The following is a 13,957-nucleotide window of genomic DNA, read 5'->3' on the forward strand; positions in this document are numbered from 1 at the left end:
ATAAGAGGAAGATATATCCTCCAAGTAAAAAAGTAACAGAATCAAGGCAGCTTGTACATAACTATATTGAAAACACCTAACTCTAAGAAAAACCCAACATAAAATATCCAGATTTCTAAACTAAAGAAATTTTAATGAAAACCATGAAGATATCTATGCTTTACACAAAAGACTACATTCCTTTACATGACTAATTTCTAAGGGACTGTTTTAATGACTGAATTTACAAAAACTCTGTATTAAGACCTGAAAGTATAAAACTGAATTTTTTTTAAGATTTTATTTTTTAAGTTATCTCTACACCTAACGTGGGGCTTGAACTCACAACTGAGATCAAGAGTCGCATGCTCTACTGACTGAGCCAGCCAGGTGCCCCTAAAACTGAATTCCTGATACCAGTTACTTCTCAGACCTTGCCTGACAATGCTCTTGGACCCCTAGTAACTTGCTACTTCACAGCCTATTTGAAATTCTTAAGTAAAAAACCATGGCAGGTGTGTATAGTACAGGAGCATTTTTGACATGGTATGCTTAATTCCTCCAAATAGTCTTGTCTTATCCAAAATGAAGAACATCAAGAGAATGTAGAGAGACTACAATTAACTCCTCTATCTCCTTCCAATTTGAACCACTGGAGTATGAGAATATGTACAGACAATGTGCATGTCTGTCAGGGTGTGAGGAGCAGTATGTGTTTATGTTATATGTATGGATAGGTTACTTATATGTACCAATTTCAAACTAGCATTTATTTTACCAGGTAACAAACAATATTACTGAAATGTCATTTAAAATTAAAAATAAGGTCAATGCAAAAAACCCAGTATTTTAAATACTGTATATACTGTAGAAAATACAAGTAGAAAGAAAAGATACTAACCTTAATCACTTTGTAAAGAGAAAATTTTGTTTAACAAGCTAATATATATTCATCCAATATTAAATATACATATGTATGTGCATGTATGTTTATTAAATTACTGATAAGACTTTAAGTACTACAATACAGTTGTAAATAATTTTAAATAACTCAGTTTGAAACTGAAATATATGGAACACACTTTATTGCCTTTATTATTCATGTGGTTATAAACAGTATAATATTTCTGAAATAGACTGGATCATGTTCAGTGGTAATAAAGTCACATAACTTAGGTAGCAAGAAAAACAATTATTCTAGAATTAAGCTACGTAGGGGTGCCTGGGTGGCTCAGTTGGTTAAGCATTTGACTCTTGATTTCAGCTCAGGTCATGATCTCAGGGTCGTGAAATGGATCTCCATGTTGGCCTCCCGACTCAGCAGGGTGTCTGAGATTTCTCTCCCTCTCTCTGCCCCTCCCCCACTCACGCATGTGCACACACTTGCTTTCTCAAAATAAATCTAGAAAGAAAACAGGGCGACAGTGAGAGATGAGGGGAAAATGAGCATGGAGCTAGTCTCTGATACTTGGTCAAATAAACTAAAAAGAAGAAGAGTGATTCTTGATGTTTGCGCAAATATTAGCAGCAAAATAAGGAAAAATCCTTAGAACAAAATGTTCCAAGAAAAGATGGTTGGGGAAACTGGTGCAGTTTGGCTATTGGTAAGGCTCATGAATCCATGCAGTAAGCAAGGATCTAGATTCAGGGTTCCTCAGCGTTGGCACTATTGACATTTTGGGCTGGATAAGTCTTGTTGCAGGGGGGGCTGTCCTGTGAATTGTAGGACGTTTAGCAACATCCCTTACCTCTGCTCACCAGCAGCACCTCTCGGTTGTAACAACCAAAACTGTCTCCAGACATGACCACAAGGCCCCGCGGGAGCCAATCATTGTTGGATGAGAACCACTGCTCCAGAAAGAAACCTCCCATGACACTCTTACCTTCCCTGGCCTGCCTGTCCACCCTGCCTGCTATCCAAATCCCCCTCTTCCATGAGGAGCCTGCCCTTCTCTATTATCTCAAGAAGTTGTTCACATTTTGGGGAATTACACATACTGGAGTTCTGCACATTGTTATCTTCTTCTATAAAAACTGCCAGCAGCTTGAGGACAAGAGCCATGTTCAACAAAGGCAAAGCTGGCATTCAAGACTGTTAAAAGAATGAAATCAGGAGGAAGAAAATATGATTTAAACAAGTGTTTCAGTTACGATTTTTTTCTGTGGTGGAGTATACTAGACAATTTTTTTTCCTTTCAACAATCAATGGACAAGAATAAACACAGTAAGGTAAGAGTATACTCATTTTATTCCCTATTGATGTATCATTATTTAGTATTTCTTACCACTTCCATATTAAGCAATTAAAGATATGATGCTTGTATTTTACAAGACGTATGCTATCTAGCCCAAGCCAGAGCTAAACTATATACTTTGTAAGTAAATTACTCAAGGCAAAGTGAAAATGCTACACAATATTCAGAAAAGCCACTCATAACCATATTGGTCAAATCTGGCTTCACTGTAATTCTCCATATTCATTCCTGCTTACTCCTGGCAAAGGACTCAAGATTTATCAGCTCAGGTCTTTATATCAGTATGTAACTATTATAGGTCTTCATATCAGTATGTAAATATTAAAGGTCTTTATATCAGTATGTAAATATTAAACAACAAACAAAAAAATCAAAATTTTCACATTACCTAACCCCAAAGTTTAACTTTTACCTATGTAAAAAATGTACAGTGAAGATAAAGTATGACCAGATTAAAAAAAAAAAAAAAAAGATTTATTTTGAGAGAGAGTGTGCGTACGCAAGGCTATGAGCAGGGGAGGGACAAAGGGAGAGGGAAAGAAGCAGACTCCCCACTCAGTGGGGAGCCCACCGCAGGGCTTGATCTCAAGTCCCCGAAATCATGAGCCAAAACCAAGAGGTGGACACTTAACCAACTGAGCCACCCAGGCACCCCAAAGTATAACCAAATTTAGTGAAAAGCCACAAAAACGGCAATATATTTACCTGGACTAGGAATCTGGTCACGATATTTTGGAACTTCATCGTTCAGAGTCTGAAGCATAGCCCACATTGTGAATGAGAAGAGTGCAGCCAGGAACCCATAAAAGACTAGGTAGAAGAGCAAGATCAAACCTGCAAAAGAAAATAAAACTTAGGAAAATTGGAGATACACACGTATGTTGTATGTGTGTGGGAGGTATGGGGGGCATATTAAAGAAATAAACCAACTGTTATAAGGCTAGGATTCCAAGCTTTGCCATGCACACAGCCAAAAATCTCCATATTCAGAATACAAATTTGCCCAAGCAAAAGATATTTCAGCAGGCAGCACCCACCCATCCCAGGACCCCTCATCTCCACTGACACTTGGATACAGATAGCTTCCATGATGATACTCTGGTTCAAGGTCAGAGCTTTAAAACCTCAGCACATAGGGGAATGTTTCCCAAAATGAACCTGATGTCCTCCAGTGAGATAAAAAGATGATTTTAGGTGAAATAAAACCCTCATAGGCACATGTTCCTTTAAGCGTCAAAACAGCAAAGAATTAGTACCTCAATCCCATATTTCACAATAATTATTTGCATAAATTTAGGTTTTATAAAGTGAGTAGCCTTAAAGAACAGCCAGGAAATGTGCACAGAAGGCAAATCATGAAGATGGTATTCAATGAATAATGTTTAGGAAACACTAGTCAAGTAGAATGCTCACGCAAAAGCGAAGAAAGGACAAGACCAGAAAAAGTGCCCCAATTAATGGACTTTGTAACTACTGCTAAGCAAAAAGCAAGAGTTGGCATACCTAAGTTTCAACAAAGGGTGTTGTCTTTTAGTCTTTTTTCCTTCACAATCTGGAAACACTAAAACAAATCTATCCTAAGCCAGTGACTTATTTTGGGAATATCTAAAATCATTTTCTTAAATGTCTATATTCAGAGTTCTCACATCAGATGTTGTCACCAAGATTATATATTAGAATATATTGTCAAAGTCACACATTTGTATTTACATGTTTCAAAATTGATCAAAAGATAATAAATCCCTAGATACAGCAATAGTGAAAACATTTAATTCTCTGGAGTTGAATTAATCAGCTTTATTTCCCAGTCTTAATAACATACTTGTTTGTCTGCCTGACTCTTATTACCAGCACAGGGGCCAGAGCAGAGGTTCCTATCTATAATCTATGGACTCCCACCACCCCCAGGCAAGGATTAACTTCAGAGTTTTTGAGATTTCTGGTATAATATATTTCTAAATATATCCATTTTTTTATCCCCTGGAGAATCGCTCTACAATGTTTTTCTGATTTTCAAAAGACCCCATGACCCCAAAACAGATTGTGCCAAAAGCTAGGTAACTTTTATTTCTTAAATGTGGGCAGGAAACTGCCCACCCCTCCCCCACCTTCAAGTAAAGGAGAAATAATTAAAGCAATTTCACCTTAATTTAAACTAGCACCACCCATCCTCCCTTGCCCCAATTACCAGGAGGCCAAAATAGGGAACGAGAGGACAGAAGGAAGAAAGGAGGACAGCGTGTCACCTTCAGATAGCATCACTTCCCTATCACATACGGCAATCCTGTTGCAGAAAAAGAAAAGGAAGACCAATCTCAAAGAAGTGCTCAATTTACTATAGAGGGAAATGAAACACATGCAAAGTCCAAAGGCTATTTTAATAAGATATAGGAGAAATAATTCTTTCAGATCTAGATGTTTATAAGAATAGTTAAAATCCTCCATTCAACAGACCAGGGTTGACTAACAAGTGTTGGCTGTGTTCCACGCTCTGTAAAACTCTACAGAAACATGCAGATTGAGGCCATGGCAGTTTGCTGACGGATGCGGTAGGTAAGTTTGAAACAAAAGTGCTAAGAGTTTAATTATTTAGCTGTGTTTAATTTTAAGTCATCCCAAAATCGTAATATACTATTTTCAAAATTTGATTTTCAATTTCCAGGAAAAATAATGTAAATGAAATCTGTAAAAAGTTACAAAGTGAATAAACATAAAACAGACACAAACAAGCTATATCCAAATATGCTTTCTAAAGAACCATTACACAATGAAAAAGTGCTAAAACTTCCTATAAAGAGATATGTTCCGGGGCGCCTGGGTGGCTCAGTTGGTTAAGCGACTGACTTTGGCTCAGGTCATGATCCTGGAGTCCTGGGATCGAGTCCGCATCGGGCTCCCTGCTCAGCAGGGAGTCTGCTCCTCCCCCACCTCATGTGCTCTCTTTCTCATTCTCGCTCCCTCAAATGAATAAATAAAATTTTTTTAAAAAAGTTTAAGAGATATGTTCATAAAAGAGATACACAAATTGGGGTGCCTGTCAACTGAGAGTCCGACTCCTGGTTTCGCCTCAGGTCATGATCTCAGTGTCAGGAGATTGAGCCCCATGTCAGGCTTTGAGCGCAGTGTGGAGTCTGTTTGGGATTCTCTGCCTCTCCCTCACCCTCTGCCCCCACTCTCTAAAATAAATAAAATCTTAAAAAAAAAAAAAGATACACAGGGGCACCTGGGTGGCTCAGTCGTTAAGTGTTTGCCTTCGGCTCAGGTCATGATCCCAGGGTCCTGGGATCGCGTCCCACATCGGGCTCCCTGCTCCGCGGGAAGCCTGCTTCTCCCTCTCCCACTCCCCCTGCTTGTGTTCCTGCTCTCATTATGTCTCTGTCAAATAAATAAAATCTTTAAAAAAAAAAAAAGATACACAAATTAATAACCATGTCTCAAATCTGATGCCATATACTAGTGGCCATTAAGTCAATTTTGAATGTAAGGAGTATAAAAATAAGAATAGAAGTGATTTCCAGCACTAAAATGAGTTCTCTACTTGAATATGTTCCTTTTGCTAAGACCCAAACCTAATATTTAAAATTAATCTCACTTATAAATATCATATATGAAGGATTACTCATAAGGGTAGCAACAATTTATCAACTTAACCTCCTTTCTCCTACTAAGAAAAAAAAATACTAGAAAAACAAGTTGTAAATTACTACTCTTATATACAGTTCCTTAGATGCAGTTTGCGGATAGGCTTAACACACTGATGGGGATCAAATTGGGGGCACCCTAGTTAGTAATGGATAGTGCAGATGGAGCCTGTTCAGTGTGCCATGTCTGAATCAATTCTAGTTAATGCAAGCAGGGAACAGCAAATGAAGCCTAAATCGTGATTATATTACTGATGTTCCCCAGCTTAAAATCCTTCAAGAATTTCCTTAAGTCAGGGATGCATAGGTAGCTGTTGGTTAAGTGTCTGCCTTTGGCTCAGGTCATAATCCCAGGGTCCTGGGATGGAGTGCTGCGTCGGGCTCCCTGCTCAGCAGGGAGCTTCTAGCTCTGCAGGCCGCTCTCCCTGCTTGTGTTCTGACAAATAAAATCTTAAAAAAAAAAAAAATTTCCTTAAGTCATTAACCAACTAAAGAAACTAACATGCACTAAACTCTGAAGAAACAGCAGCATTTTGAATAGTATGAGGTCAGAATTATAACCAAAGATGTTTATTCACAATAAATATGAAATACCAAAAGGCTTAATGTCATAATTGGTGTTTTTATTTTTTAAATTTTTAAAAAAGATTTTGTCTATTTATTTGACAGAGAGAGAGAAAGCACAAGTAGGCAGAGCAGTAGACAGGGAGAGGGAGAAGAAGCAGGCTCCTTGATGAGCAGAGAGCCCCATGTGGGGCTCAATCCCAGGACCCTGGGATCATGACCTGAGCTGAAGGCAGACGCTTCACCGACTGAGCCACCCAGGTGTCCTTAGTGTTTTTATATTATCATTGTTCTAATAGTATATACAGAAGTACAATAAATGCTACTTCTGGACTTACACTCTTTAAGATCGAAGGGCAAACAAACTATCAAATGACTAAAAACTTCTACAGTTCTCTAACATAGGAACTGACTCTCTCCTCTTCGTTTCTGTTCCTTGAGAAGCCCCAACTTTTAAATCCCTTTCTTCTCTCTCATTTTGTTTTTGTTGAGGGAAAGGATGGTAGGACAGATGCAGCAGGAGGCCATGGAGCAGGGTGGGTATATGCATGGGCTATGCTGGAGTGAGACTTAGACTGAGATCCTGGCCTGACCACTTTCTTGCTGTGACCTTGGGGGAAGTATCTACTCCCATCTGAAAAAAAGGGGTAAGGGTAATATCTAAATATTCACATTATAGAAAGGAAACTAAAAGTCAAGAAATTCGACCACATAAAAACAAACTTCAAGGGTGAAAAAAGGCCAACAACAAAACTAGAACCATTTTTGTAATGATACTGCAACTCGGCTTTAAGGCTAAATTTAAGGTTTAAATCTTAACCTAATCAATTACGCTTTACTCTCAAAAAACATTTTCACAAATGAGGTTTGTTAATGTGGAGTCTATAATAGAAACTAAGCAGCAAAAAATCTGGCCAAGGTTTACTCCATGTCATTCAGGGACGGAAATATGGGTCCTGACCAGTCACTTTGTTTCAACCCCAACCAAGTGTCCAACAATCAATCCGGTTCTGGCACCAACCACCCAGAGTAGCACAGACTCCACTAACTCAGGGCATGGCCCTCCACAAGAACGCCCTCGCTTCAGATGTCACCTGAACTTCTAAACCAACTGGCTACCAATCTGGGAGGCCTGCAATACTCCTTCAGGTTTGAGAATTTGCTAGAATGACTCAGAACTTAGGGCTACACTTAAGATTACAGTTTTGTTATAAACGACACACACACATACAGGGTGGAGTCTGGGAGGGAATGCAGTTTTTTTATGCCATATCCTCGTGGAATGAGGGAACATCACCCTCCCAGTACATTAATGTGTTCCCCAACCTGGAAGCTCCATTAAGTTTCAGTGTCTAGAGTTTTTACTGGAGTTTCAGTATGTGGGTATGATTAAGTCACTGGCCATGTGATTAAACCCAGTCTCGAGCCCCCTTCTCTTCCCTCCCTAAAGGTCAGGCTAGTTCAAAGTCCCAGCCCTCTAATCACATGACTGGTTTTTCTAAGGACCAGGGAAGCTATTGGAAGGGCCTACCATGAGTCACTCCATTAGCATAATATAGATACTCCCATCAGGAAATTCCAATGGTTTTTAGAACCTCTGTGCCAGGCACCTGGGACAAAGACCATACAAATAATTTTTTTTTTTTTTTACAAATTCTTTATTATATAATGCCAGGACACATAATCTGGACACATGGGGAGTTACTAAGCTTCATCGAGGCCTGAACATACATATCCACTCAACACACTTTAAGACCCTGTGATCTGATTCCCTAACTTTTGTGAACTTCTTAGTTACTTGATGGTACCTAAATACTAAAGGACTGTGCCCCTCCTCAGAATTCTAATGACTAGAAACTGCATCCCCTTGGTAAATAAATTAGCATTCTGTTCACAGTTTAAAAGAGAGGTCTAATTAAAAAAAAAAAAAATCCTATGGACAAGTACAAGTTTAAAATCCTTTGTATATCTGTATTTTTTACTTTTTTGATATATTTGTATTTTTAAAGTTTACTTTTTATTGAGGTTAATTCACATTCCCTTCACCTATAAGGGGAATTGCCAGGTCTTATAGTAACTTAGAATAAGTACCAGACTGTTTTCCAAGGCAGCTGTACCATTCTACATTCTCACCAGCAGGGTTCCAATTTCTCCATATTCTTATCAACAGTTTTTGTCTTTTTATACAGCCATCCTAGTGGGTGTGAAGTAGTATCTCAATGTGGCTTTAATTTGCATTTCCCTAACGGCTAATGATGTTGAGCATCTTTTCATGAGCTTCTGGGCCATTTGTATCTTTGGAGAACTGTCTGTTAAGATCCTGGACCCATTTTTAAATTGTCTTTTAATTTAAGTTCTAAGAGGTTTTCTTAAAATATATTAAGGATACAAGCCTCTATTCAGATATAGAATTGTTTACTCCAATTCTCTGGAATCTTTTTGCTTTCATGATAGGGTCCCTTTAAGGCAGAAAAGTTCTTAACCTTGACTAGTCCAAGTTATCTATTTTTTTCTTTGGTTGTTTGTGTTGTTGGTGTCATACTTAAACACCATTGCCTAATCCAAAATCATGAAGACGTGCATCTGTTCTCTTCTAAGAATTTTATAGTTTTAGCTCTAATGTTTGGGTCTTCAATCTATTTTGAGTTCAATTTTGTAAAAAAAATTTTAAATTTTTAAAATATTAATTAATTACATGGTGTTTGAACTCATGACCCTGAGAGATCAAGACCTGACTGAGCCACCTAGGTGCCCCAAGTTCATTTTTTAAAAAGATTTTATTTATTTTGAAAGAAGTGCATGTGAGCAGGGATGGCGGGGGCGGGGGGGCAGCAGGAGAGGGAGAGAGAGAATCTCAAGCAGACTCCATCCTGAGCGTGGAGCCTGACATGGGGCTTGATCCCACAACCATGAGATCATGGCCTGAGATGAAATCAGGAGTCAGACACTTAATGGACTGAGCCACCCAGGCGCCCTGAGTTCATTTTTATGTATGGCATGAGGAAGGGGTCCAACTTCATTGTTTTGCATGTAGATATCGGTTGTCCCAGTACCACCTATTTAAAAAATCATTTGTTCCGGCGCTTCTGGCCTGGCTTAAAAAAAAAAAAATTCCCCACTGAAAGGGTGGGTTTTCCAGGCGCCTGGGTGGCTCAGTCAGTTAAGCGTCTGCCTTCGGCTCAGGTCATGATCCCAGGGTCCTGGGATTGAGCCCCGCATCTGGCTCCCTGTTCAGCAAGGTGTCGGCTCCCTTTCCCTCTGCCCCTCCTCCCTGCTTGTGTTTTCTCTCTCTCTCTCTCTCTCTCTCAAATAAAATCTTTTTTTATTAAAGTCTTCTAAAACTAATCAGCATGTACTCTTTTTATAATAAAAATATGTACATATACACATGCATTTGTATTTTATACGTTTATTAAAATAATTAAAGAAGACTAAATAACCTGCCTAAGATTAGCCTACTAGTAAGAGTGACATTCAGATCAGTACCTCTCCAATGTGGTACCTTTACCTGGCCTGCTCTCCCTGGCAGCCTCAAGTTGTCATCTTTTTTACATTTTTTTTAAGATTTTAATTTTAAATAATCGCTACACTCAGTGTGGGGCTCAAACTTACAACCCTGAGATCAAGAGTTGAATGCTCTGAGCCGGCCAGATGCCCCAATTTGTTACCTTTTATAATCTAAACTCCATTGTCTGAAAAATATCATTCAAGCATTCTACGTTGCTCCAGGTGATAGAAATTTACAGAGTAAGATCTGTTCCTTCTCTCCTAGAGTTCAGTTATCGCAAGTGACAGATGTATAAACAAAGAATTACAGACATCAAGTGCTAGGGTAAAAAAAAAAAAAAAAAAAGACAAAGAAAGAATGAAGCGTCTCTAGCAGGAAGAGGAAGAAAAGGGATTTCATCAGAGAAGGCTTCCCAGAAATAAGTGAGTTGGCCCACCAAGGAAGGAGAAGAGGAGGGAGCTCTGAGTCAAAGACCAGATGACTAGAGGACTCCATAGCAGGATCAGCCACATTGAGTGTAACTTTGCTCCTACCCCGCAATGTACACTTGCCCCTGGTGTCAAGCAACTACTAACAGTAGCAACATCATCTACTTTGAAGTGGCAGCAGGGAGTGGATGCTTGGGCTAAAAAACTTGGCAATGCCCTGGGTAGGTTGGTGAAAACGTAAAGGAGTAGAGAGTCCCCATACCTAGACTAGCTCTTGGCTGGCATATGCTACCTACATCCCAGATTCCTGTAACCAGAAACAAAGAGGAGGAGCAGAGAACCAATAATCACCAAATATTTGAGAAAAAACTAATCTGATAAAGTATCAAGCTCAACAAAGACAGTAACTAATACCCAGAAGTGGGTGCAAATAGAGCAAGAAGGAAAAAAGCATAAATATATTTAAAATACAGAGGAGAAGGTGAAAGGGCAATTTTTAAAAAATCAGATTTCATATCCTGATTATTAAAATAAAAAACTCATTAGATAAGCTGAACTGGAGAAGAGTTAAATTCTAAAGAAAAATCCAGACACGTAAGAAAATAAAAAAGCAACCCAAAGACCAGGAGAAAATATTTACAAAACATGTAACTAACAAAGGACTTACCTGCCTTTAGCATATGTAAAGAACTCTTAAAACAAAACAAAAAATTTTTTAAAAGATTTTATTTATTTACTTGACAGAGACAGCAAGAGAGGGAACACAAGCAGGGGGAGTGGGAGAGGGAGAAGCAGGCCTCCGCGGAGCAGGGAGCCCGATGCGGGGCTCGATCCCAGGACCCTGGGATCATGACCTGAGCAGAAGGCTCAGACGCTTAACGATTCAGCCACTCAGGCGCCCACAACAAAAACTTCAAAGATTTAAAGGACTGCAAATAATAAGCTCATGAAAAGGTGCTCAATAACTAGTTATCTGGGAAGGGCAAATAAAAACCACAATTAGCTGCCACCACAGGCTCACCAAAATGCTAGAAAACCTAGGGACTGACAATACCAAGTGATGGCCCAGCAGTGGAACAACTGAACTCTTATACACTGCTGGTGGGAATAAACAAAAACAACAACAAAAAAAGAGAGAGAAAGAAAGCCCTATTTTAGAAATCAGTTTGGGGGCTCCTGGGTGGCTCAGTCATTAAGACGCCTTCGGCTCAGGTCATGATCCCAGGGTCCTGGGATCGAGCCCCGCATCGGGCTCCCCGCTCCGCGGGAAGCCTGCTTTCTCCCTCTCCCACTCGCCCTGCTTGTGTTCCCTCTCTCACTGTGTCTCTCTCTGTCAAATAAATAAATAAAATCTTTAAAAAGAAACAAAGAAACAGTTTGACAATTTTTTGAAAAGTTAGCCACAAACACCTACAATAGGACCCAGCTAATCCATTCCTAGATATTTAACCAAGAAAAATAAAAGCACATGTTCACAGAGGGTAAGGTATATGAATATTCATAGGAGCTTTATTTGTAATTACTAAAAAGTACAAACAATCGATATGCACATCAACAGATGAATTAATAAGTAAATTCTGGTATAGCCATACAGTGGGATACTATTCCTGAACTATTTCTCAAAAATAATTACACTAAATGAAAGAAGTCAGCCCCTCCTTGCCCACCCCAAAAAAGTACACACTACATTTCTGTGTATTTAGAATTTAGAAAATACAAACTGAAGTGTCAAAAAGCAGGTCTATTTCTACTTGGAGACTGGGGAGATAGGGAGAGAGGACTGATTACAAAGGGGCAAGAGGAAATTTGGGGAGTAATGACTATGTTCATTATTTTGATTAGTGATAGCTTCACGAGTGTAATATGTATATATGCGTGTATGTGAGTGTATGTCAAAACTCAAGTTGTGCACTTTAAATATGTGCAGCCTACTGTTTGTTATTATACTTCAATAAGGCGGTTTAAAAAAACAAAAACTTAGGAGAAAGGCTAACCTAATGAATTGGCCAGCTAAAGAAAAATTCAGTGAGCTAAAAGCTCAAACGAAGATTTTTTTGTAACATTGGGCAAAAAGAGGGAGGGAATATATGGAAATTATTGAGACATGGGGGACAGAACCAGAATATCATCAACAAATCTAAAAGAAATGCCATCAGAAAAGAGAAGAAGGGAAAGAATGTTCAAAGAAGTAACAAATTTTGTGTCTAGATTGGAAAAGACTGAAAAATACTGGAAAACATCCAATACCCAGACACAGGTAAAGTTTCAGAACACCAAACATAAAGAGAAAATTTCTTAATGCTTCTAAAAGGATGGCAGAGAACTATATCTGACAGATATCTCACTGGCAAAAAATGAAATCTATTCCAAATTGAGGAAAAATTATTGTAAACTAAAAGATCAATCAATTAAATAAACAAAAGGACATCTCCAGGCATACAAAGACTCAGAAAACTTACTAGCCTCAAATCCTAACTGAAAGAATTGGTTATGCAATACAAAAAAACTGAAGAGCAATAGCAAAAAATTGTTAACAATGTAAGTGTCCTCAAACAAAGCAAAGAAATAAAACATAATACGTAATGGAAAACTATAAACAGTAGTTAAAAAAGGAATGAAACAGATTTCAAAAACCTCAAGTGGAAAAAAGTTACCTCAGAATGATATATACCACATAGTTAAATTTAAAACACTCAAAAGAGTTACATTTCTATAAATATACATAAAAGAGTGTTTGTTAATGGACTAGAGACTTACAAATCAAATTTATAAATGGTGGTTACCTCTGCATAAGAAGGGATCAGGATTGGAACTGAGGATGTGGTCAAGGAGGATCTGAGTTTTAGCTACAGTGTCTTCTTTTTTTTTTTGAAGAACTTATATCTAATTTCAAAAAAAGACAATCATAGACCAAATTCCAAAACAAGTTAACGTAATTGTATATTGCCATTTTTTAAAGTTTCCTTTAAGAAGAGACAGAGGAAAAATATATAAAGCAATGGTAAGCAAAGAAACCAGTAAGACTTACTGGCAACATCAAGTGTTGATTTTAATTTCTTTTCCTTATCAGTCTGAGGAATAATTTACACATAATAACTTTTATTAATTTCAACTGCACAATCCCACAGAGTCTTTGACAGCTGCATAATCTGCGAAACCACCACTACGCTACAGATACAAAATATTTCTATCACTTCCCAGAGTCCTTGTGCCCCTTTGCAATCCACACATCATTCACCAGGCAGCCAATGATCTCCTTTTGTCACTATATTAGTTTGTATTTTATATAAAGTTAAAAATTTTAATTTGTTTAAATTTAATAACAAATTAAAATCCCAAAAATAATATGACAAGAATAATTTCACAGTAGTCAAATAAAAGACACTCTCAAGGTGGGTTAAAAAAATCCACTGACTGCTATTTATAGAAGAAAACCTAAAATTATAACACATGATGGTGGAAAACAAAGTGGGTCTTGGCTAACAAAAAGAAATATAGATGTGACATCATTAATCTAAGCAAACTAGAATTCAAAGTCAAAAAGCATTAAGAGAACAAACATGTTTCATATTAATAAAAATA

At 38.1% G+C, this 13,957-nt stretch overlaps 1 protein-coding gene across 1 annotated transcript in view; it reads right to left on the bottom strand.

Moving 5' to 3' along the window:
• Positions 1-13,957, bottom strand: part of ATP1B3 (ATPase Na+/K+ transporting subunit beta 3) — a 43,269-nt gene that overhangs the window by 15,336 nt on the left and 13,976 nt on the right. Inside the window, exon 2 of the mRNA XM_025881259.2 lies at positions 2,940-3,068. Within this exon, the coding sequence (XP_025737044.1) occupies positions 2,940-3,068 (129 nt within the window). The remainder of the gene's footprint in view (positions 1-2,939; positions 3,069-13,957) is intronic.

The sequence above is a fragment of the Callorhinus ursinus genome, unplaced genomic scaffold (genome assembly GCF_003265705.2).
Source record: "Callorhinus ursinus isolate GAN/ISIS: 27379988/994484 unplaced genomic scaffold, GSC_fseal_2.0 scaffold1, whole genome shotgun sequence".
NCBI classification, from domain to species: Eukaryota; Metazoa; Chordata; class Mammalia; order Carnivora; family Otariidae; genus Callorhinus; species Callorhinus ursinus.